The sequence below is a fragment of the Labrus mixtus genome, chromosome 12 (genome assembly GCF_963584025.1).
Source record: "Labrus mixtus chromosome 12, fLabMix1.1, whole genome shotgun sequence".
Taxonomy (NCBI): Eukaryota; Metazoa; Chordata; class Actinopteri; order Labriformes; family Labridae; genus Labrus; species Labrus mixtus.
In genome coordinates, this window is record NC_083623.1 from 7,213,807 (window position 1) to 7,237,859 (window position 24,053).

A 24,053-nucleotide genomic window follows, 5' to 3' on the forward strand; every position below is an offset into this window, starting at 1 on the left:
AAATAAAAACCCTGTCATTTAAGTAACTGCATTTATGATTTATAGCGATAGATCATACATACTTAATTACATCATGCGTTAAGAGACAGAGGATGTCCAGCCAGTCAAAAATTGTATCATATTCTACCGTTTATTCGTCTAAAAGCCTCCCCCTCGTGCTGTATAAAAGACAACATCATCATTGTTTGTAAAGCACAAACAGTGTACGCTAAGGTCATCTAGTTATATAAGAACAAAGACCAGCCGAACCCCTCTAGACCTGCATCATAATGATCTGAAGAAACACGTATAGTGTGTCTCTGCTTTACTCCATTGCTGATCTAAGCAGTTTTTCCTGAATTTGAGATTTTCTTGCTGATCATGCATCATCTCCTGGATCAAACAAAACTGTAAAGCGTGTTCTGGCACCTCAGCCTTAAGTCAAACCGTCCTGTCTGTTGTCCTGCTGAAATGTAAATATATACATTTATTAAGAACAGCGATTGTGACAGCCAACAAGCTTCTCTGAGGCCGCTGATCATTTCATCCAATTGTATGTATTTGTATTTGTCCATGGTATGAGCTGCAATAACAGAGAGCTCTTGTGTGATGTTTTAAACTCGATAATGTGAATGCCTGAATTATTGCGGGTGTTATTTTTCATCCCTTATTGAAGCAGAGCACACATAAACCAAATCTAAGAGTAGCCTTACAGCTTTAGTTTATTTTTTTACTTCTCAAAAGTTATGGCACATTGCTGAGAAAATATTTATATTGCCTTTTAGATTCATTGGAAACTACAGCAGTTGTATCAGATATCCTTAAAGCTAAACGGAAACATGTGATATAAGAAAACATTTTGTCTTTCTTTGGAACGAGCTGAAACTATAAGAACCATTGTTTGAAGGCATTTAATGGTATTCCTGATGCAGCACACAGTGGGACCTTGGGCATATCTTGCAGCACGAGCTGGCCTCAGCATATTTATTTTCATATAAAAAATGTAAATGTGTTTTCCTTTTTGCTGGACTTTGCATCCTAATAAGTACGAACAGACTGGTGTGGTGTTGAATAGAGAGCCAGTTGTTGCACAAAGTAATTCCATTTCACTGTTAGACTCTTGTATATACTCCTGGAAACTGTTTTTTTTAATATAATATGTTTGTGTGTGAGTGTGTGTCTGTGCTTCCTTGATTCATGCATTGGAGAAAAGTTCCCTGTTAGACTTGTGTTATCTATACCGTGCACAAAGGAGTGCAAGCCAGAAAGCTTTACAGCATTGTTGTTGTTAAACTCACATACGTTTGCGCAGCCCGTTAAAATGAGGTATTTCAAGCATAAAGAGACACAGTTACTGACTGGAGCAACAGTCTGCTGGTTTAAGACCTACAGAGCTTATAATGAGTTTCAGTTTGTAAGCAAAGGCAGCAGAAGGCTGTTTATTGATGCTGCTTAACTGCAGTCATTGTTCTTTTTAAAGCTTCTCATGTCAGTGTTTTTAAGTTAAAACTCTGTCATGTAGGTGAAATCAAATAGCCTGGCTGTTAATGTGGATATAAAGGATATTTTTCATAATAATGTTTTAAATAAAAAAGCAATATGAAAGGGATTGTTTCTAGTCGTGAATCTAAAGAGAGTTCCTTTGGCTTTACAGAGCTCTGTAGCAAGTATTTCACTTCACTTACTTGTTTCCCTCTCACTGCACTCATAGTGTTTCAACCTCCACAGGCAGCTTTTTTTTCATCATATAAAAGCTCTGAATACCCTCTGTACTCAACCTACTCTGCACCAAACTAAAGACAGGTACCATCAGTGACTAGCTGTGGTAGCTAAAGAGTCAGACTTTTCTCCCTAATGGTTTTGAATAGCCCTAAAACAGATAACTATAACAGTGAATATGACATATGTGCGTTCACAAGGTGGACATGGTCACTGCTAATGATAACATCTGTAACTGCTGGATAGGTACATAGTAGGATCCGACCGATATAGTATTTTTGGGGCCGATATCGATATTGCGGAGAAAAAACCATTCAATACTGAGATATTGGCCGATATCTTTCTTAGATCTATCTTTCATTGGTAGAGATTGATATAAGTATACACATATATTGTGTTGATCCCTCAAATGCAGTTATGAAACACAACTGGAAAGTAACTAACTGTAACTGCATGTAAATGCATCAACGGTCAATACTCAGTAGAAAAGTGTGCTATGTATATGGATTACAACAAGCATCATCACTCTTCAGCCAGAAAAATAACTGCTAGTTTAATACAATGAAACTCAAATGAAATGCTATTTGACTGGTGAATACATCTACAAATACTGGAGCATATACGATCAAATACCGATTGTCACTTGATATGCTAATATCGGCCGATATTGTCAGCTGGCCGATAAATCGGTCAGGCTCTAGTAAATAGTAAATAGGCATCAAGTTGCCTATATCTGCTTAAAGGACAACGATATGTCAGTGTTTCCATTTTATTTTTAAAGTTGCCCTCAAGTGGTAAAAAAATCTAATTTTTCTCAGATGTATTAGTCCTTATCTGTTTTTACTGATGGAGACAAGATAAGGTTCAGGTTCAGGTTACTTTATTTGAACCCTGTAGATAGTTTGTTTTGCAGCTATCGGATGACAAGATTTGAAAATATTACATTGTTGAGTCGTTGTCGTGTTGCTGACAGAACCAAATCATGCAAGACATTGTTTGTGTTTCAATGTTAAGCTTCGTTTTGTACCTACATTAAGAGTATCTCAAATGTTCTTATTTTGTTGTTCTCACAGTCAAATCATCTTTGTTGTATTTGAAACAAGTGGATGAGCCACAGTAATACAAGAGAATTCACTATAAGTGGACTACTGTACCTCCAGACTGTGACTCACTCTGTGGATTATCGACTCTTTTTCTCCAGCCAACCTGAAGGAGCTGATCTCTCAGACCATCACCAGCTGGGCGCAGGAGTCTCACATCCAGGACCCCGAGCTGGTCAGAGTGATGTTCAGCCTGCTCAGGAGGCAGTACGATGGCATCGGGGAGCTTCTCCGGGCCATGAAGAAATCCTACACCATCAGCGCCGCTTCTGTGCAGGATGCTATCAACCTGCTGGTGTCTCTGGGTCAGATCAGATCTCTGCTGTCAGTCCGCATGGGGAAAGAGGAGGAGAAGCTTATGATTGATGGACTCGGGTAAGAAAAGTTGTTGCAATAAACACGTTAAAAAAAAAAAAAAAATCACTTTGATTTCACCATATTCAAATGGCTTTCTTTGGTTTTCAAGTGACATCATGAACAACAAGGTTTTCTACCAGCATCCCAACCTGATGAGAGTTCTGGGCATGCATGAGACCGTCATGGAGGTCATGGTCAACGTGCTGGGAGGAGATAAATCCCAGGTAGGAATGACTATCTGTTGAAAGTTGAAAGTCTAAAGCTAGCCAGGACTTTCTGTATTAGCTGTTGTAAGTATGCTTAATCATGAAAGTAAATAGTTGACAAACTTTCTCATACTTACATGTTTGTTCTGGAGCTTCTGACAGTGTCTTCATCAGCAGACATAAAACTAACGTTAGTACATTATTAGCTTTATCCAAAGGTATAACTTGTTTCAGTTTATTGGTCTTGTCTATAACTTCACCATAGTCCTTCTGTATTGTATCTCTAGTAGCTCTTTGGAAAAGTCTTTAGTATGAACAGGTTCCTGTTTGTGTCATGTCAAAGGACACATAATCACTTGCAAACGCACAATGGGATTCCTGTCAATAGTTCCAAACTATTCCATTGATCTAGAGGTGAAAAAAAGTCTTGAAGAAAAGCAACAACGTCAGGGTTGGATCTAGATCCAAATCCAAGACTATGATTGGGTATTGCCTTGTCAAAGGCGGCTCTAATGCTAAACCAATCGAGCGATGATGCAACAGCATGCTGGTAGCTCTCTTTGAGTTTCAATGTAACACACTTCCTTCCCTTTAGGGAATAAGATCAGGAAAGAGGACACATGCTGGAATGTAAGAAAAGCTGTGAACAATTCAGTCATGAAAATTGGTTTTGCAAAATGTTGAACGGTAAACAGTTTTTGTTAGACATAAAGGGTGCCCAATACGATGGATACTCATTGGAGAGTGTCACTTATTGTAAATGTAACCTAAGTTTGTTCACAAGTAAACCCAACAGAGAACCTTTGATAACAACTTTTAACGTGGACTTTAGACTTTATTGTCCCCAAGGAGAAATTATTTTCCACAGCACCGTTACTGTCCAAACAGACAAGTCCCACCAAAGAACATTCATACACAGAAAACAGAGTATAGACAAAAAGTGAAGAGTTCCCACTCTGGCCTGATCAGCGAGGCCTTTCGTTTAGGGCAGCTATAACCGCAGGGATCAGGCTCCTCCCGAGGCGAGCCTTTCTGCCCCTCATTGCTCTGTACCTCCGTCCTGAGGAGAGTGGGGCGAGGTGAGTTTTCAGTGGATGTGTGAAGTCCTGTTCTATTGAGGTTGCAATGCGTGTGATGGCCCTGTTATTGAGTTCTGTTAGGTATGAACCTACAATTACCCGTAGTTACTGTTCTTGGACTATAAATCCCACAACCTCAAAAACTTAAGAAAAACGTGTTTATTACGATCTGAGGATCCCAAAGGGTGAAGCACTGTAAATCAAGTACAGTTATCGGTTTCAAAATAATTTGTCACTTTTGAAAAGTGTTATTAGTCAAACTTGCATATTCTTAATCATTCTTTAGAGGTGAGGGAAAATGTTTCATTGAGTATTTGATTGAATAGCTCTATCAGAACCTCACTCTTATATGATTTATAGCTCGTTTACAGTTGATCTCGGGAAAATAAATGTAACCCTACGTAGGAGGAGTAATCCAAGATCAACAACCTACTGCACCGAGAAACCACAGGGGTAATAAAGAGGGCATAGGAGGGTATAAGAGGGGTCACAGGGAGGCCTTTGCAGCTTCTCCTTTTTGGGCTGTGCTCTCAGAAGCTGGATATGATGGGTGTGATTTAATGTCATGGCCTGTGCCAAGCACGAATTGAACCTCAGACAGAAAGACCTCAGAGAGACATTCAGGCCTTCACATCTGACTCCTGCAGTCTGATCACGCCTTCTCAGAGATAAATTCCAGACCAGATTACTGCCATCTGATATGAGCACTTCACTCACCGTGGCCATATAAAGTGGCATCACCACAGCTTGTAAAGTTTTATCAGCTTTGCAATATTTACTCTCTGATGATCAGTGATGCTGAAGATGCATCATTTCAAAACATGATTTAGTCGGGTAATGGAGTTGCGCATGCATTCTTCCTTACATCTGAATGCTTAGATTTTGTACCTATATGCTTATGTCTAATATCTTCAGCTCCTGTCTTTAGTCTTTATTCTAATATATTTGGGACTATACTCTAATTTCTATTTCTCATTCTGGTCAAGTCTTTACAAAATCTAGGAAACCTGATATTAAATATAACCATCAGGGCTTATAATGAACACTATAAGAAAAGATTAAACATTTGTCTTCTTTTTCTCTTTCTCAAGACTTTAATAAATTGCTCGAATGTCCCAAACAAAACCACAAAGGATGTGAGCCATTAGTCCAAATAAATGATTAAATATCACTACCCTCACTGGTTAGTTAAACTTAGTTTTAATATTATTATGAATGTAGGCCAACAATGGAGGTTTATGTGTAATCTGTAACCCTGCCACTAGCCGGGGGCTTTAGCTCTGGTTATTGGGTCTCCTCTCCTCGCTCTCCTGCAGCGATATAAACCTGAACAGTTGACAGGAGGCATCTCGTGAAAGCAACTGCGTCAGGTCTTTGGGTTTACAGTCTATGGGTTAAACTGGCATATCGACCCGACCGATGCATAACCACATTCAGTGAAGACGTGTGAATGTTTACCTGCTAGGAGGACTGGCGGCTCGCATTGCTAGCACTTGTAGCGTTAGCCACCCTGGGAAAACCAATTTGACATTTTCTCCCTAGAGGACTGTATGCCACAAAGTGTCACCAGAATTTAAAATAGCCGTCAAATTTGTTATTGAAGAACACAATGAACTGTTTAGAAATGCAAATAAATCGACTCCATGCATTATGGGAAGAAAAATGTGCTCAGTTGTGACTGTTTTCTGAACGCTTTCTAACCTTTAGACTCATCAGCTAGTCTGAATTTAAATGTCATTTTAATCAACAAAGAAATACATTGCTGTTACAGGAACATATCTAATGACCATCCAGGTAGCGTTACTACTGAGTGACTTTTTATTTTTATTTCCAACACAGTTACAAGGAGAAATTCTGCTCAAGTCGTGAATCTGTTTCTAGAAGTGAAAGCACATGACGTTATCTAAAGGTGAACATTTAGGGCGATTGGTATGATGATGAGTGAGACAGTAATGCTGTTCATATTTTCAGAGTGTAATTTCCTGGAGGTTATATGAGGATCTTTCTCCCTCCGGTATTTATCCTCCATTCCTCAGGCAATTTACTTTCATCTCCTGCATGGGCAAAAAAAACAAAAAAAAAACACTTCACTCTCAGATTTATGCTCAGTCTGAACTCGTACTAGAACTTTAAAAAATGAGGATGACACAGACAGTAAAAGCATTAGAGCTTGAAGGTGAAATGATTTTCCCCCCAGTTGTTGTGTGTGAACAGATAATAAATATTGTTTATTGAGTACACTTTAGGCTTTTATCAGAGCCAAACTAATAACGCTCCGCAGCCTTCCAGACATATCAAAATGATCAATCAGATGAAAATCAGCCTCAGCTCCTGCAGCTACCTCTTACAGAAAAAACTGGATTCTGTCTTCAAAAATGTTTTTCTTGTCAATCATGGCGATTTCAATGTGTCTCATGCAGTTATTAAAAAAGTTTCAGAGTCACATTAAAGCCTGAGGTTTCTTGAACGCCAAAACTTTCCTGAGAGTGAGAATCAAGCTTAAAGTTGTGTGAAGGTGATTGATACGATTAGATACGACACAATACAACAGATATGATACATTTATTGTCCCTTTGGCGAAGTCTGTCTTGGACTCTACGTGCTATGTTTTATGGGTAAGCCATGCTAAGACCTCCAACTCAATGCCCTGGAAATGGTTCTCTTTGGGGAAACGTGTGTGTGTGTGTGTGAGAGGGGGAGCAGGAAATGCTGGGGATGACATTCAGCAAAGGGCTGAGGTCGGATTTGAACCCACAGCTGCTGCAATGAAAACTAAAGCCTCTGCACATTGGACGTGCAACATAACCGCTAGGCTATCGCCGCCCGGAACAAAAACTTGTACTTTAAACACATATACATAAAATTTGTGTTTTCAAATTTGCTCCACAGGAGATCGCCTTCCCCAAGATGGTGGCCAGCTGCTGTCGTTTCTTGTGCTACTTCTGTCGTATCAGCCGCCAGAACCAGAAAGCCATGTTTGACCATCTGAGCTACCTGCTGGAGAACAGCAGCGTGGGGCTGGGTAAGTACTGGAAGACCTCAACAAATGGGACTATACTTTTCTCTCCTGTTGTTTACCGACGAAGCTGCAGGATGACATAGTTAGTGAAAGTAAGGAGGACACAGTGGCGGAGAAAACTACTGAGAGGATTCCTTGACATTTTGAATTCCTCAAGTGTTTACCACCCTCGAGGAAGTAGAAAATTACCCCTTTTGTGCCTCCAAAAAGGGATGCTAAATGCTGAGTGGAATCAATAGGTGCCAACACTCTGGAAGAGTTTTTCAGCAAACTGACGCTTGACACAAACATATCGCCCACATAATGTCGGGGTTTCAGTTTGAGAGGGAAAGGGGCGGAAGAGGATAGAAGAGGGAGGCGGAGACATGAGTGACGAGGGTTATTTAGGCATGCAGGACAGGACTGATGAGTCACTGAGCTCAGGCTGCTGCTGTAAACGAAAAACAGCATCTGTGGAAGAGGAGGGGTGTGGAGAGCAAAAGATAAATGCAAACATGTTGCATCTTACATAAAGCATTTCATACTGGCTTAATCTGAAAATCACATTGGCTAAAGTAAAGGTGATGAAGTGAAGCCTTAAATTTAGGTTTCTCTGTGTGTGTGTTTGTGTGTGTCACTGTGTGTGTGAAGCCTCTGAAGCTATGCGAGGCTCGACTCCACTGGATGTTGCAGCGTCCTCAGTGATGGACAACAATGGCCTGGCTCTGGCCCTGGAGGAGCCCGATCTGGAGAAGGTTTGTCAAAGCAAAAAAAAAAATAGATGCAGAAATGTTCTGCTGTTAAGCATTATTCAAAGTGCTGAAAGTAATGAATCAAATAACAAGAGTTTGCTTGATGGGATGAGAGAACAGGATGTTTTGTCATCCAAGTACATTTAGTTCTCTATAATAAAGTACATTAAAATATACTTTTTCTAAATTTGTGAATAAATTAGTGACAAATTGTAGGTGTTGCAATTTTTGAATGTGAAAATTGAAGCTTGATGAATTGCTGTTTGAATATGCTGGCACAGCAAATGTGGAGGTCGTTACTGTTTCTCACAGTGATATTCAAAAAGACCATATGTGCCATTTTAATACCCAAAAACAAAAACATGCGTTGCTTTGTGTGTGCAGGTGGTGACATACCTGGCAGGCTGTGGGCTTCAGAGCTGTGCCATGCTGGTTGCTAAGGGTTACCCTGACCTCGGCTGGAACCCCATAGAAGGAGAGCGCTACCTGTCCTTCCTGCGGTTCGTCGTCTTCTGCAACGGTGCGTCCACCTTTTTATAGCGATATAGCTTATGTTTTCCCTTTTAAAGCCTGTGCACGTTTTTTGTTCACTGTGCAGGTTCACGCTTCGATCGTGTGACACGTTCTCTATGCAAATCTAGCAGCAATAATCAACAGCTAGTGGCTGTAAGATGCAGCAACTTTGAGACAAAGATAGGACAAGAAAAAAAACAGGCTGATGTAACTTTGGAGAAACATAAAAATTCTTAATACAATGAAAGGAGGACAAAAAAAAATGTTTGCGAGCAACAAAAATATGAAAGTGTTTAATTTAGTGATTAACATCTGATGCTAAGCTATGCTAAGCCCTCACTATAATCATGATTAAGAAACAGAATATGTTAATGACGCATGGCCAGTCCTATTGTCAAATGTGTTTAAGTTTGAAACCTGTCAGTACATTTTTTAATTTCCAAAGCATGCAGACCTCTGGGTTGAGTCTCAAACAGCAGCTTCTTCAACACTGCCTCTTTAATCACGGGGGGGGCTTTGGTGCTCTGAATGTATGCCTTTTGTTTGCAGGGCAAGTTTAATGATGATTTTGTACATGTTTCTGTGAAGTAAGGGATTTGCTGCTTTCTTCTTCCCATCAAGGTTTACTCTGATTACCTATAATAACTGTCAAAAGCCCCCGAGTGGCTCAAGTGTTGGTCGGCCTCACCGGGATGAAAAAGAAAACACACCTTAAGAACGTAACAAACACAACTTATTGCCTGTCTTCTGGCTGACTCTGACCTTTTTCCTGTGTTTGTCTTCAAGGTGAGAGTGTGGAGGAAAATGCCAACGTGGTGGTGAAGCTGCTCATCAGACGTCCTGAGTGTTTCGGCCCCGCCCTGAGAGGAGAGGGGGGTCAGGGTCTGCTGGCTGCCATGAATGAGGCCATCAAAATCTCCGAGGATCCTGCCTTGGACCTGCCCCCGACCCCCGCTATCGTCAGTACTGGGTATGCCTCCAAAACCCGTTTTCGAACATTGTTTACTGTTCGTCAGGACTCAAAGCTTTTTTAATCAGCGTTTGGATAATGGAGCTTTAAAAACCCACTGAATGACTCGAAAGCAGTCACCGTTGATGGAGTCTCCTATTCTCTGTGTCTCTGTGGTGAATTGTTACATTTAATTAGATCCTCCAGCGTGTTTCTAAGCTCTTTTAAACCACCATTACTCCAAGTTAACACAACGCCTAATGCTGCTATATCAGTGTGAATTTGATATATTGCTCATTCATTTATTCATGACTAGGAAGAGATCCAAGTGACGCCTGCATAAAGAAACTGGGGGGGGAAAAGTAGTTTATTACTCGTGGTTTGAATGTAAAGTTAAATCATCTGAATGGATCGCTTGACTAGAGCTTCTTCATACCAGACTTTTCACTTCTTATTTAAACACTGCGTCCTAGCTTCTTCTTGAACCATGTCAGAAAAGATGAATGAAAAAGCTTCAAATAGTGAAATGTATCTCAGCTATCTTCAGCTTTCTGTTTGTACAATTTAAACAATACAAATGTGATTCCTTTTCAAACCTTTTAAATAAGTTTTTCTTGTTCAGTGAAAAGCTTCTTGTTTTGTGTTTGCACTGAAGGTTTCAAGTTAGAATATTGGACTGTTAATGCCCTTCAGCAGTTGTCTTCTGAAGGTTCACAGCTTCTAAATAAGAAACGTCTTCCTCTTCATCAAACAAATGTGAAAATAGTCTTTAAGGGTGAACTCTGAGCGACCGTTATTCTGCACACTGAAGCTGTGCACTATTTAAATCTGAGGGGAAGCAAAGGTGTAGACGGGGATTTTAAATCTGTCCCTGTAGTCATGTACACCACAGTTATAATAATTCAGAGTTTTTCTGTTTTTTTTTTTGTTGTTTTACTTTTATACTTTTAGATTTGACTCCAGTTTTCTATATTTTTTTACAAAGATGCTTTTTTGGGCAATTCTGCCTTTATTACGTTGGACAGCTGAAGTGAGACAGGAAGTGTTGTGGGGAGAGAATGTGGGATGATATGCAGCAAAGAGCCGCGGTCAGGTTTGAACCCACGGTCACTGCGGTGAGGACTACCGCCTCCGGGGGTTGAAATCCGAACCTCGGCCCTTTGCTGCATGTCATCCCTTATTCTGCATTCTCTCTTCCAAAACTTTTTTCCGGTCTCTCTAAAGCTGTCCTATCCAATGAAGATAAAAGGCTAAAAAAAAAAAAAATAATCACAGTTTTAGAAGCTTTCTAAAATCACGCTGATTGGACACAGGGAGAATTATTCATGCAGCGGACAGAACTTTGATCACATTTTTTAAAGTCCTGATTGAATAAGTGGAGATATTTGAAACATAAACGTGGTCAGAGGTTTAAAAGAAAAAGACTTTAGCAGCCTTGATGTTGAGCTCTCGGCTCTTTGTCAAATGTGATGATGCTGATCTGCTCTCATCAGTATGCATAGGCTGTATCACACCGGCCGAGTTATAACAGGGGCATTTATTATTGCATGAAGTGAGGAGAGGGACTGGGAGGCAGGTCACAATCAATATGTATAACACGGTGGCCTGTAAGGAAATCATGCATGTATTTGAGTATGCCAAAAAACATTCTCATAAATCACAACTTTGTCCTTCTATTGCTCCTCGACTTACATTTGTCTTCAGAGACTACGAGGAACCTAGCTTATGTTTTCTTTTCTTGCAGAGTCTTGTGGCGACACCAGAATCTTTTCTCACCGTGACAGAGTCCTGGTTGTGTTTTTTTTTTTGTTTGTTTCAGGTCTGGTGAGGAAGAAGGAGAAGTCATCCACATGGGCAACGCCATCATGTCCTTCTACTCGGCTCTTATTGACCTGCTGGGACGCTGCGCTCCAGAGATGCATGTGAGGCCCTCCACCACAACCTTAGCTTTACAATATAATGACTTAAGTATCTTACTTCATTTTGTTAAGATCCAGATACAAGAACAGACTTCATTGCGAGCTCAGTCAAAAAGTGATTCAAATGTTCCCCATTTGAATGTCTTCCAGCTTATCAATGCGGGGAAAGGCGAGGCTCTGCGTATCAGAGCCATCCTGCGCTCTCTGGTTCCAACTACTGACCTGGTGGGAATCATCAGCATCCCTCTCAAAATGCCCGTGGTTAATAAAGGTACGTTTTGTAAGTGACTGCTGATTTTTCATGCTTTATTCATGCAGGCTGTAAAGCATGAGAAACGACAGATGAACATGAAGTAAAGGAAGGTGACCAGGTGCAGCAACAAAAACTATTTGAAAATGTCGTAAGGAGAAAAACACAACAGAAGCCTAAATGACAGAAAAGTATCCTACTGAGGCAGACGACCAGATTCAAGGTTCAACCACCACACAGCGCTCTGATGAAACATTTGAATTCAAACACAGGCTGCAGTGTTTCAGACTCTTATGTTCTCTGCTGCCTGCTAAACATTTAGAGTCACTTTGCCTGCCTTTAGAAAAACAAAACAAACAGGATGTATCTGGTATGTTCAGTGAGTCACACTGTCACATCAAGAAGAATCAAATCATTTCGCATCTCAGTGGTTTGAAATTCACCTCAGTTCTGCCTGCTGGAGGTTTGTCATGTAAAGTGTCATACTTCTCTCTGAGTTTTCAAATGTGGACATTTTTGCCCTTCGGGTGTTTTTAGCACCTTTGAGGTTGTACTTTAGCTATTCATGTGTGAAAAAAAAAAAAAGCCGTCCACAGCAGCTATCCCAACCCGAATGTATCTCATCTCATTTTCAATGTGTCATTTTGAAAAGAAAGCAAGCTGTGTATTAAGTGACTGAACACACAAGGGTGAGCTTTTTTTTCCCACTGCGTTGATACTGGAATTATTTTTTTTTTTACCTTAAATATTCTTATGACAGCTCATTTCTTAACCTTTTTTAATCTCTCATTATTTGCTCATAGTTAACATTTTTTTATCTCTAAATATTTACTCATAAGTAACATTTCTATAACTGTATATGAAGTTGAGCTTGTGTAAGTGCTGCTCCATCTTTTCTCTTTTCCCTTCATTTTTCTGGATTCTGCTTCTCTTTGCTCTTTGCTTCTCTCTTTCTCTTTTAAGTGTATTATTTTTTTTCCCCTTGCAAAACCTGAGTGAATATTTCATGCTCCACACTACATTAATAGCACATAACCCTGATGTGTCTAACCTTCAGATGGGACAGTGACAGAGCCGGACATGTCGGCCTCTTTCTGCCCGGACCACAAGGCCCCCATGGTTCTCTTCCTGGAACGTGTCTACGGCATCGAGGACCAGAGCTTCCTGCTCCACATGTTGGAGGTCGGCTTCCTGCCTGACCTGCGAGCCTCGGCGTCTCTCGACACGGTGAGCGAGGGCAAAAACCCAAAATAACTTTCATCACATGTCCAGAGAAAGCGTTCACCTTCAAGCTCTTGGGTTTTCACACATTAGCTCTAAACTTTTAAGTCTGTATGTCCTTAATAAATACTTATGTATAGTGAAATACAATCTTACAGGTCTTTTTTTATTTGTCAGTAAACACAGTCAAAGTAAGTTTGGATTTGCAGGTTGCTCATTAGAACGTCTCAGCAAATATCCACAGCCCTGCTTAGCCCATTGATACCAACCGTACCTGTCCACATAATTATAAAAATGAATTACACCGATCAGACAGACTCACAGCAAATCAAAGTGACATTGTGCAATACGTATATATCTGATTATTTCAATGATGTCTGGTTGTGAGAGCAGACTTACCTGATCTGATACAGCTGGTAATGTCTTCAGTTTAAGGTTAAGATTTTTTTTTGGGCTTTTAATGCCTTTGTTTAGAGACAGCATTGTGGGTAGAGTCAGAAATCAGAGAGAGAGAGAGAGAGAGAGTGGGGAATGACATGCGGGAAAGGAGCCAAAGGTCGGATTCCAACCCGGGCCGCCCGCTTTGAGGACTACAGCCACACACTAACCACTAGGCTACTGGTTGTTTTGTTGTCAGTAGAAGCATTAAAGATTTGTTTCCCTTTTCAGTAGGATTTTTTTTTTTTTTATTGTTAAAGATCAGATAAGCAAATGTCAACAAAGTCAGTGAGGTCAGATTGTTTTCCAATTGCTTCTTCATTCACATTCACAGCCTCACCACCTGTTAGCTAGGAAAAAGTCACATTTACATCTCAGAGCTGCAGAAACATTTGAAGTCAGTGCCCTTTTCAAACCTGGTTGAATGATTCAAATAGTTTCCAACTTTTGACTTCAGGCTTTTTTCTCCTTTCCACCTTCCTTTGCCGGGAGCCTTTATTCACTCCAGCTTTCTATGAATATTGACTCGTGTGTGTGTGTGTGTGTGTGTGTTTTTTCTCTCTCCCTCAGGAGGTGTTGAGCACCACCGAGACGGCGCTGGCCATGAACAGGTACATCGGCTCAGCCCTGCTGCCTCTGCTGACCCGCTGTGCCGCTCTGTTTGCTGGTACTGAGCACTACGCACAGCTGATCGACTCCACGCTGCAGACCATCTACCGGCTGTCCAAAGGCCGCTCACTCACAAAAGCCCAGAGGGACGCCATCGAGGAGTGTCTGCTGGCCATCTGCAAGTACGTTCTGCAGTAGGAGTGAAAAATAGAGAGTGTGACGTGTTAGCGCTTTAAACGGTGCTACTGTCAAATGACTTGTCATTCACCAAAAAAAACACCATCTGCAGAGTTTGACACTAGACGAGGGGATCATTTAACGCAGCTTCTCTGCACTTTTAGAGTCAAACAATCTGATAAGCGCAGAGCCCCTTAAGTCGGGTAAGGTGATTATCTTGTTGAGCAAGTTTTTATCTTCTGCACACAAGATGATTATCTTGCAGGGATCAGATATAAAATAGGACATTGTGGGACTCTAACGGCTCGGTAGATCGGTGTGATAGAAAGCAGGGACACTTTTTGAGGGATTCATACTACTTCTAGTGTAATGTGTATTTATTTTGTCTTTTTAAATAGGCTTACACTTTATATGGAATATAAATGAGTGTATAATTTAAACACAGAGTAACACAGACTGTCATACTATTTGAACAATTGACACAGCATCAGCCACATTTACCTTTGATAGCAGGCAAATGTATTATCATTAAAGAATGAACGCACTGATTATTAAGTATGTGCAGCTAATATGAACGTCTTTGACAAGACTTTGAGCTCAATCGAGTACTGAATCATGCAGCATGGTGCATACATTATGTGTTCACTACAAACATACAATGTTACATTACAGAGCAGTGTCTCACCTCAGTTTTAGATTCCTCTATGATAAGATTAAATCTGTTCTGTTTATGGACTGAGATGGTTTAATACGAGAAGAGCATTATATCAGATTGGTTAAATGTGTAAAAGTTAAGGTTCGATGATCCTGTAATGATCCCGAGAGCGGAAATTCACAAAAAACTAAGAAAATCGGTCACTAATAAAAGAAACAAAGATGTATATAATCGTTGTATTTAACAGGCACCTGCGTCCCTCCATGATGCAGCAGCTGCTCAGACGGCTGGTGTTTGACGTTCCCATGCTCACTGAATACTGCAAGATACCTATCCGGGTGAGTTACCTCTATGCAGTATGATGTCACCACTGTGCTCGATTTTCTATTTGACAGAGTTGCGTTTTTAATTATAACAAGCACAGAGAGGCAGCCTTTAATTAACAATCCATTAATCCCTGCTGTGTGTTGGACAAAGTCAGATGTCATTCAGCATTATGGAGTTGGTGTTGTTTATTTTGACAGGTTTTATTTTTTGATAGACAAAGATAAATATTATAAATATGATCTGCCGGTATTAAGACAAGTCGAAGAAAATGAAAGGATAGGCAGAAATAAGCCTTGGGCTGCTTCACCATACATTTTTTGGGGCAATTGATTGTTTGAATTGTATTGTGTGAAATGGACATGTGTACACAGGTTAAGTGGTTTTTTTTTGTAAAAAGTATTTATATACGAAATTAATCTATATGTTTGTTTTTTTGTATAAACATGGGTGGAGTCACAGTGACATCATCTTTTATTTTTTATTTTTTTAAATAATCTTTAGGGGGCTTTTTTAATGTCTTTATTTAGAGATAGGACAGTGGATAGAGTCAGAAAAGCGGGGAGAGAGGGAGTTCACTAACCCGCCAAATAAGAGGAGGCTGTGGTCCTTCGGGCGGGCGGCCCGGGTTTGAGTCCAACCTGTGGCACTAACCACCAGGCTACCTTTTGGATTCTTAAGCAGAAGTGCTTCAGAATTCAGAAATGTTTTTTCGAACAAACCTTTTTATTAACAAGGGAGGTTGCCGCTTGGTTTTTAAATATAAGGAAGCTGATTGGATGATTAACAGCCATTGACTTGTTGAGAAGGGGTGGAATCAAATACATTTCCTAGACTCCTTTTCAGATCTGTACATTAAAGTAGCTTAGTGTTTGACAATGTGTTTTTGCTTTTCATTGTAAATATATTTTTTGTCATCTCCCTTTTTCATTTTAAATGAATATTAATCCTCTCTACATATGATACAGTATTATATCTATCTTTCTTGTTTCTCCGTTCTCTAGCTGCTGACCAACCACTATGAGCAGAACTGGAAGTACTACTGCCTGCCTTCTGGTATGGGCAGCTTTGGCATCGCCTCTGAGGAGGAGCTCCTCCTCACCAAGAAACTCTTCTGGGGAATCTTCGACTCCCTTTCTAATAAGGTACAAGCAGAACCTGTGATTTGGAGAATATGAGGTCAGACAAGCAGATAGTGTTAAAAAAGGAGCAATAGTTTGTCATTTTCAAAAGCTTCAATGCATTTATGTATTCAGCTTTTGTTCCTGTTGCTCATTGTTTATATCTGGGATTAAATCAGAATTCTCAAAAGGCACAGCCATGTTTTCTATAAATCCATCTCTGCTGCATAATGAAATGTTTGGTAGTCTGGCGTTGTTTGCTTTCATAAAGCCTCCATCTGTTTGCTGCTGTTATTCTTCAGAAATTGTTGAGCTTCCAACACCTGCATGTGGCTCTCATGAGAGGAAAGTTCTTAGCAGTCAGAGGTAGTGAAGTGAAAGCTCAATGAAGTATTTTTGAGCAGTGCAGCTGAGGCGAAGCCAAAACAGATGAATCATTTATCAGTCTGTGACAGGCCATCGCTCGGCGCAGACCTCCCCAGCTCTCTGTCTCTCGTATGTTTCCTCGTCTCTCGGTCTCACCCTGACTTTGCTCGGCTCTGCGTGTCCATCTCATGTCCAAACAGAGATGTCTTTAGTGTCTGAAAAACGCGGTGAGAGAAGCAGTTTGTATTAACGGCTCCCTTCTGCTGTATCTGTCTCTTTTTGTAGAAGTATGATGCTGAACTTTTCAAAATGGCCATGTCATGTCTGAGTGCCATCGCTGGAGCTCTGCCTCCTGACTTCGTCGACGCCAGTCTTGGAGCAACACTGGAGAAACAGGCCTCTGTGGACGCACAGGGCAACTTTGATCCCAAACCCACCAACACTGCCAAGTGAGCGCTCTGAAAATACACTTACTGTACAAAGCCCTGTTGTTGTCGGGGAAATAAAAAAAAAACACAATTTTGAATCTAATCTAAATCCTCAATTTGACATACAAACAGATCCATAAACATAGAATTAAAATGTGTGTGAGTTCCTCGTGTGTGTGTGTGTCTACAAATCAAAACAACTAAAGTATGATTTTAATAGAAATGACAAATGTTTAAAAAAATCTTTCCACTCTCTCCAGTATCTCCCTTCCTGAAAAACTTGAGTACATTGCCAACAAATATGCAGAGCATTCCCATGACAAGTGGTCCTCAGAGAAGGTCAGTCCGTGTCCTTGTTCCCCCTGTTTTCTTCTAACATTTAATTTGTGACATTTGCACTATTAATTTGTTGACAAATGATCATTCTTATTTTCATTCTATGTATTTTTAGAAATAGCATGTGATGGTACATAGTTGTTTCTACTGCTGGGTTTCCAACCATAAATGCTCTTTACATTGAACTGTTGTTGCAGGTGTCAGCAGGCTGGAAACATGGAGACACAATGGACGACCAGGCCAAATCCCATCCACTGCTGAAGCCTTATAAATCTCTGAGTGAGAAGGTACACGCTCACACACAAAGCGCTAAGAAGTCTTGGCCTGAGATCTTTTGAGAGGAAAAAGCATGCGCTGTGAAGACAGAAATAATTTGGTTGATTGCGTTAAAGGCGCAAGAGTTCCCCTTTTTTTTAAAAGCCATATATCAGTGTCTGCAAACTTTAAAACATTACCATAGTGGAAGAAAGGTGTGAAATGATATGTATATAGTTTCTTAAAGATTGATATGTTTGTGTTTGCCTTATCAAAGTGTGTTTAAATAAATTAAATTGTGAGAACCTAAATGAATTAAAGCCATTAATACAGTCAGAGTGACTCTCTGATTTCAGGTTCAGGAAACTTTATTTGTAATTTTGGACCCGATATGTAAATGTGGTTGCAGGGAGAGTCATATATACTAAAACACAGACGCTACATAAAACATACAATGTGCAAATGCATGGTACATGGGAAGTAAATAAAGTGTGCAGCTTCCAATCGTACAAATTATAGACTGATCTGAAAAAGTTACAGACCTTAGACCCTCAAACCTTCATAATATAAAATGAATTTCTTCATTCCTATTGTTTATATAGTAATAACACGATTCTTCAATGGGACCATATCCTAGGAAAACCATCCTTTAGTTAATTAAATAAGTAGTTTGTTCCAGATGAGAAACATATCTGTCTGCCTTGTTTTAACATCTTCACCCGTGTTTAATCTGCTGGGGAGCTCTCGAGCAGTTCTCTGTAGGAACGTTTGACCATACAGTGACTGTCACACTGTTCATGTGTGTTTGGTACGCAGGAGAGAGAAACGTACCGCTGGCCAGTGAAGGAGTCGTTGAAGAGCATGCTGGCGATGGGATGGAACATTGAGAGGACCAAGGAGGGAGAAGCCATGTTCCAACAACGAGAGAGTGAAAAGCAAAAAAAAGATTCTCAGGTAAACGCTCGATGAATCTCTTTGTGATTTAGAATAGTGCTTTGAATCTACAATTTCTCCAATGGTGATAATTAAGTATCCCACTGAGGGACATAATTCCCAACATCCTTCTCTTTGTGTCCTCTGTGTTAAGAAGCTTCAGGTCTGTGTGTGGTAGATGATTTATTAGGAGCCCACATTAAACGATTAAACAGGAGGAGCACCGCTTTGACCCGCAATGATCGTAAATACAAAGCTAATGGCTGGTGTCATTAATGTTTTGACATCAGCCTTCATTTATCAAAGAAAATGCATTTGAACTTTTACATGTTGCTCCAGTTTAATGGGCGACATAAATCCTGAGTACAGTGAATGATGACTGGGACAAAGAAGCTGGTGCTGCATTTGAGAGTAAACAAAGAGAACAGAGCACTTAGTGTTAGCCGTCAGCGCTCATTCCAACGACTGCAGCACGACTCGGTTTGGTGTAGTTAAACCAAATACATAAAACTGATTATGCACTAAAGCAAATAAATGTGTGAAATGAATATTGTGTCAGCTGGTGAAAGGTAAATATAATACACTATACAAACATTGATTTCACAGGAATTTATTGTGGAATTACTCTGCTGCATTCATTTCTTTAATATTTATACTTCATACATTTTTGTGTTGAATATGCTCTTTCTGACTTTGTAGGTGAATGGATTCAGTCCTGCTCCGATGGACTTGCACAATGTAACTCTGTCTAGAGAGTTACAGGTGGGTTTTGTTTTTTTTGGACTTTCATTATTTATAAGTTTTTTTTACACATGCTGTAATCTCAGACAGCTGTCATAAGCGTGCTCGGACTTGATAAGATGCTCATCTGTGCAGGGCATGGTGGAGGTGGTTGCAGAGAATTACCACAACATCTGGGCCAAGAAGAAGAAAACTGAACTCGTTAGCAAAGGTGTGTAAAGTAAAAAAAATCAATAAATAAAAAAAAAAATCATCTTATTCTTGGAGGACCAGACAATAGAGCTTCTGTCCCTCTGACTGATTTCTCAGGAGGAGGGACCCACCCGCTGCTGGTTCCCTATGACACCCTGACAGCTAAAGAGAAGTACAGAGACCGAGAGAAGGCCCAGGAGCTCTTCAAGTTCCTGCAGATCAGCGGCTATGTCATCACAAGGTAAACCCTCTCCGCTGCACTGAAGCATTTCAAAAATGTTACTGTATTGTCAAAATGAAAACGGTATTTCTCCACAACCATTTTGCAGCTTTGGGTGAAATCTCGTCTTCACAGACAGAATTTCAACCGATTTGGATTTTCATTACAAAAACATAAATGCTTTATGGGCTGATGTTAATTACGATGTTCAGAGACATCGTAAAGGGAGCAGTTTTAAGAAGAAGAAAAAAACTGATTACGCACGTACAGGTACTTAGACTCTTGATGTCTTGACTGTTGTAGTTGATTGAAACCTTTAAGAAAGAACTGCAGAAGAGATCTCGGTGGCTGACGGTGGTGAGCTGTGAGCAGGCATTCAGACACTTTGGGATCCAATCTGACTCCACCAAATCCTCTCCTACTGGTTGTTCACTGTGATGCACTGCACAGTAAAACAATCATTTTATCCATACATGAGATAAGACTTGATGAAGATTCTGTGTTTGTGTCAAATGTTGTGACAGATGCAGATTTCTGGTCTGAAACAGATGTTTAATCAACATCCTTAAATCTTTTTTATTTTATTTTTTTTAAATACTTTTTTAATCCATGAAGGGAAATTCAACGTTTTTCACTTTGTTATTAAGAGACATGCTTCTCACACACATGTACAAACAGGACCTGTGGACATGCATTAGTGGAGAGATGTCAGAGTGGGGCTGCTACACACTGCTACACAGGGAGCGCACCAGAGGGGTTGGGGGTTCGGTTCCTTGCTCAAGGACACTTCGGCAGTAGTGCCCTAGCACCTCTCCAGATACCAGAACAACTTCCATACTTTGGTCCAAACCGGGACTTGAATTGGCAACCCTCCGGTTCCCAACATAAGTCCCTACAGACTGAGCCATGGTCATCTTTTAAACTTCTTGTCAATGGAAAAATGCTTGCTGGGTTAATATGTATCTCCTCTATCAGAATATTTTCCTAATTTTGCGATTGATTTTATCTGACTAGTTTGCTTAGAGTTAAATGGAGTCATGTCATGTTTTAAGTCATTCATTCAGTCCTGAAACCTCGAAGTTAATTCATTTTTTCTAGATATTATTAGAATTTTTTTTTTTTGGTAATGTGATGGAGAAACAGTTTGTTTACGATCCTTTCCCGTGACAGAGGTCAGAAGGACATCGAGCAGGAATCATCGTCCATGGAGAAGCGTTTCTCCTACAAGTTCCTCAAGAGGCTGCTGAAGTACGTCGACTCTGCTCAGGAGTTCATCGCTCATCTTGGTGAGTTGCACTTTTGTAACACCAGAACGTGCTTTACCACTTATTTTAAATCTCTTCCGTTATGGTGACTTGCTTTTTCTGTTTGTAAATCCAGAGGCCATGGCCACCAGTGGGAAGACAGACAAATCCCCTCACGACCAGGAAATCAAGTTCTTTGCCAAGGTTTAAAAGTCCTCTAACAACTCCTGAAATATCGACTACTTTACGTATGGTTTTGCTTTTAAAGCTTCATTTCTTCTCCCTAGGTGCTGCTCCCTCTGGTGGATCAAACTTTTAAGAACCACTGTCTCTACTTCCTTTCTACGCCCAGCAAGAACCTGAGCATCTGTGGCTGTGCGTCCAACAAAGAGAAGGAGATGGTCACCAGGTACTGAGGAGAAGCAGTTTAGAATTTTTAGGGTTTTTCCCTATATGTAAAATCCTTGGACACCTCCTTTTTTCCTCTTATTTCTTTGCTTACTTTGTTTTTTCCAGCTCCTCCTTGTTCTCTTTAAAGCTTTTTTCTTCAATTTTGTTCTTACCCTCTTTGTTTTCCAGCCTGTTCTGTAAGCTGGCAGCTCTTGTCAGACACAGGATTTCTCTCTTTGGTAAGGCTGGCATTGCCTCTGTCTGTTTGCTTTGTGTGCCTTTGTAGCTGCACATCTCTTTTCCACTTCTACAGTATTGATTTCTTTTCTTACAGGTAGTGATTCTGCAATGATGGTGAGCTGTCTGCACATCCTCACAAACACACTGGACACCAGGTAAGCACACAGAGCCGTCTGTGACTGCACGGTGTTCGGTTCATTTGACGGTTTAGTAGTCATGTTCAGTGCACGTTAGCGTCTGCGTTCTCTTTAAACTCTCTCTCAGAACCGTGATGAAGTCCGGCTCAGAGCTGGTCAAAGCCGGGGTTCGGACTTTCTTTGAGAACGCCGCGGAGGACCTGGAGAAGCTGCTGGAGATGCTGAAGCTGGGGAAGTTCATGCAGTCGCGTGCTCAGATGAAGAGCGTCAGCCAGAGCATCACCTATGTGACCGTGGCTCTGCTGCCCATCCTCACCGCCCTGTTTGAGCACATCAGGAACTCTGATTTTGGAGTTGATCTACTGTGTAAGTTCAGGTTTCCATGCCAACTCTTTTCTGCATTTTTGTCTGTATTTGTAGAGCTTAAATATAAAAAAATAATATTACACAAAAAAGATAAACTAATTAAATCCACAGAGTTTTTAGATTTTAGTTTCACAGCAGAGAAAAACTTAATATTTGAAATAATAAAAACTCACTAGTCATCATCGTCCTCCTCCTGTCTTGATGAATTCCAGTTTGCTGTTGATTTAAAATATACTGTGCGACTGATTCATGTTTTTCTTTGTCTCAGTGAATGATGTGCAGCTCTCCTGCTATCGAATCCTCACCTGCTTCTACTCCCTGGGAACAGGAAAGAACGTCTTCGTGGAGAAGTGAGAGGAACTTTTGTTTTATACAAAATGCAGCCGGATGGAGAACGTCTTTTTAGTTCTACACATGAGCAGCCCTGTTTATTAGATCATTAAGTCCGTGTATCTGCCACTGAAAGCGTCTTATAATGTCTGTAATTAATCTCATTTAGTAACAAGGAAGTGTAAGAAAGCGTTTAATAAAGAACATTATGCATGTCAGTGTTAATGAAGACACGGCTGCTGAGCTTTTTGATTCACTCTCAGTCTTGACAGACTGTTTGGACTCAGGACTAGTGGGAGGATTTATGTGTTGTCCTGGTGTGTCCTTTACTAAAAATATTGACTATAATACATATGCCACAGTTTTTTTTTCTGACACACTCTTTGTTACAAACTTCACATCAGGGTTTGGATCGTAGCCAGACGACATAAAAGTCGGATTTTATGAAGAAAAAAAAAAAAAAACGATTAAAGTAAAATGACTTCATGGTCCCCAGGAGACGACGCGACAGAAACACGGCGTGCTGTGAAATGTCTTTCATTAAAAGCACAATTCTGCTGCGTCGTTCCCTCGCTGGCTGTTAAATGACCAGAGAAACGTCCCGAGCTATTTCACAGCATGAGTCGGCTCCAGCTGTGAAATAACTCTGAAGTTTTTCTGTCACAAAAGTTTGAGCTCAGCCTCTCCTTAGCTGTCTGGGTCAAATTATATTGATGCCATGGTGTTCTCTGTGGAGGCTGTGAACTGAGAGTCGGGAATATTAAAATGTCAAAGATTACATTTTATATTTCTAGTCAGTCAGTTTGTGTGACTTCTCTGTCCTTGCGGATCTGCAGGCATCTTCCTGCACTGGGGGAGAGCCTGGCCATCCTGGTGGCGGCCATGCCTGTGGCGTTCCTGGAGCCCGAGTTCAACGCCTACAACCCGCTCTCTGTCTTCAACACTAAGACTCCCCGAGAAAGAGCGAGTGAGTGTCCAGCTGATCCTGCTCTCAACTTCAATCCTTTTCTCTCTATTGTTTTCCTCTGGTCTGACACTGCTGTGTGTGTGTACCTCTGATGGGAACATATGAGGGTTGTAGCAGCTGATAGCAGCATGAAGTGCGCACCAATTGCCGCCGCTTTCTGCCCCATCATCAGGTCTAATTCATGAAGCATACTGTGCTTAACATATTCAAACACAAAAACCACCCATCACTTTATGCAGCTTCACGCAGTCGGCTCTTGTTTTGTCTCTGAATGTGGAGAGGAGCTGTCGGTGCCTCAATTCTCTCCGAGCTGTCCTCTTTCCTGAAAGAGGTCAAATTAATGAATATATCATATGAATTGATGGTGAGCGGGCAGAGAGGAGGGGGTCAGGTTATTTTACAGCTTATTGTGTCGCACAGACTCTACAGCAGTGAGATTAGTTTCACAGTGTATAAATCATTTTCTCCCTGGAGGGAGGGAGCAAGAGCAGCTCGTCCTTATAATCACTCTGTCAACCTGTCCTGCATAACCACTCCTGATG

General features: G+C 40.7%; 1 protein-coding gene across 4 annotated transcripts in view; it reads left to right on the top strand.

The window, feature by feature from the left end:
• Positions 1 to 24,053, top strand: part of ryr3 (ryanodine receptor 3) — a 128,841-nt gene that overhangs the window by 74,063 nt on the left and 30,725 nt on the right. For all 4 annotated transcript variants that reach the window (XM_061051727.1, XM_061051728.1, XM_061051729.1 and 1 more), the window contains 27 exons: positions 2,900 to 3,173; positions 3,265 to 3,379; positions 7,330 to 7,462; positions 8,090 to 8,193; positions 8,575 to 8,710; positions 9,490 to 9,673; positions 11,472 to 11,574; positions 11,722 to 11,842; positions 12,879 to 13,048; positions 14,051 to 14,271; positions 15,169 to 15,259; positions 16,250 to 16,390; positions 17,018 to 17,181; positions 17,421 to 17,499; positions 17,694 to 17,783; positions 18,568 to 18,705; positions 19,384 to 19,446; positions 19,561 to 19,636; positions 19,735 to 19,858; positions 21,008 to 21,123; positions 21,218 to 21,285; positions 21,369 to 21,490; positions 21,661 to 21,710; positions 21,806 to 21,866; positions 21,976 to 22,214; positions 22,483 to 22,564; positions 23,381 to 23,511. In XM_061051727.1, the coding sequence (XP_060907710.1) occupies positions 2,900 to 3,173; positions 3,265 to 3,379; positions 7,330 to 7,462; positions 8,090 to 8,193; positions 8,575 to 8,710; positions 9,490 to 9,673; positions 11,472 to 11,574; positions 11,722 to 11,842; positions 12,879 to 13,048; positions 14,051 to 14,271; positions 15,169 to 15,259; positions 16,250 to 16,390; positions 17,018 to 17,181; positions 17,421 to 17,499; positions 17,694 to 17,783; positions 18,568 to 18,705; positions 19,384 to 19,446; positions 19,561 to 19,636; positions 19,735 to 19,858; positions 21,008 to 21,123; positions 21,218 to 21,285; positions 21,369 to 21,490; positions 21,661 to 21,710; positions 21,806 to 21,866; positions 21,976 to 22,214; positions 22,483 to 22,564; positions 23,381 to 23,511 (3,396 nt within the window). The remainder of the gene's footprint in view (positions 1 to 2,899; positions 3,174 to 3,264; positions 3,380 to 7,329; positions 7,463 to 8,089; positions 8,194 to 8,574; positions 8,711 to 9,489; positions 9,674 to 11,471; positions 11,575 to 11,721; positions 11,843 to 12,878; positions 13,049 to 14,050; positions 14,272 to 15,168; positions 15,260 to 16,249; positions 16,391 to 17,017; positions 17,182 to 17,420; positions 17,500 to 17,693; positions 17,784 to 18,567; positions 18,706 to 19,383; positions 19,447 to 19,560; positions 19,637 to 19,734; positions 19,859 to 21,007; positions 21,124 to 21,217; positions 21,286 to 21,368; positions 21,491 to 21,660; positions 21,711 to 21,805; positions 21,867 to 21,975; positions 22,215 to 22,482; positions 22,565 to 23,380; positions 23,512 to 24,053) is intronic.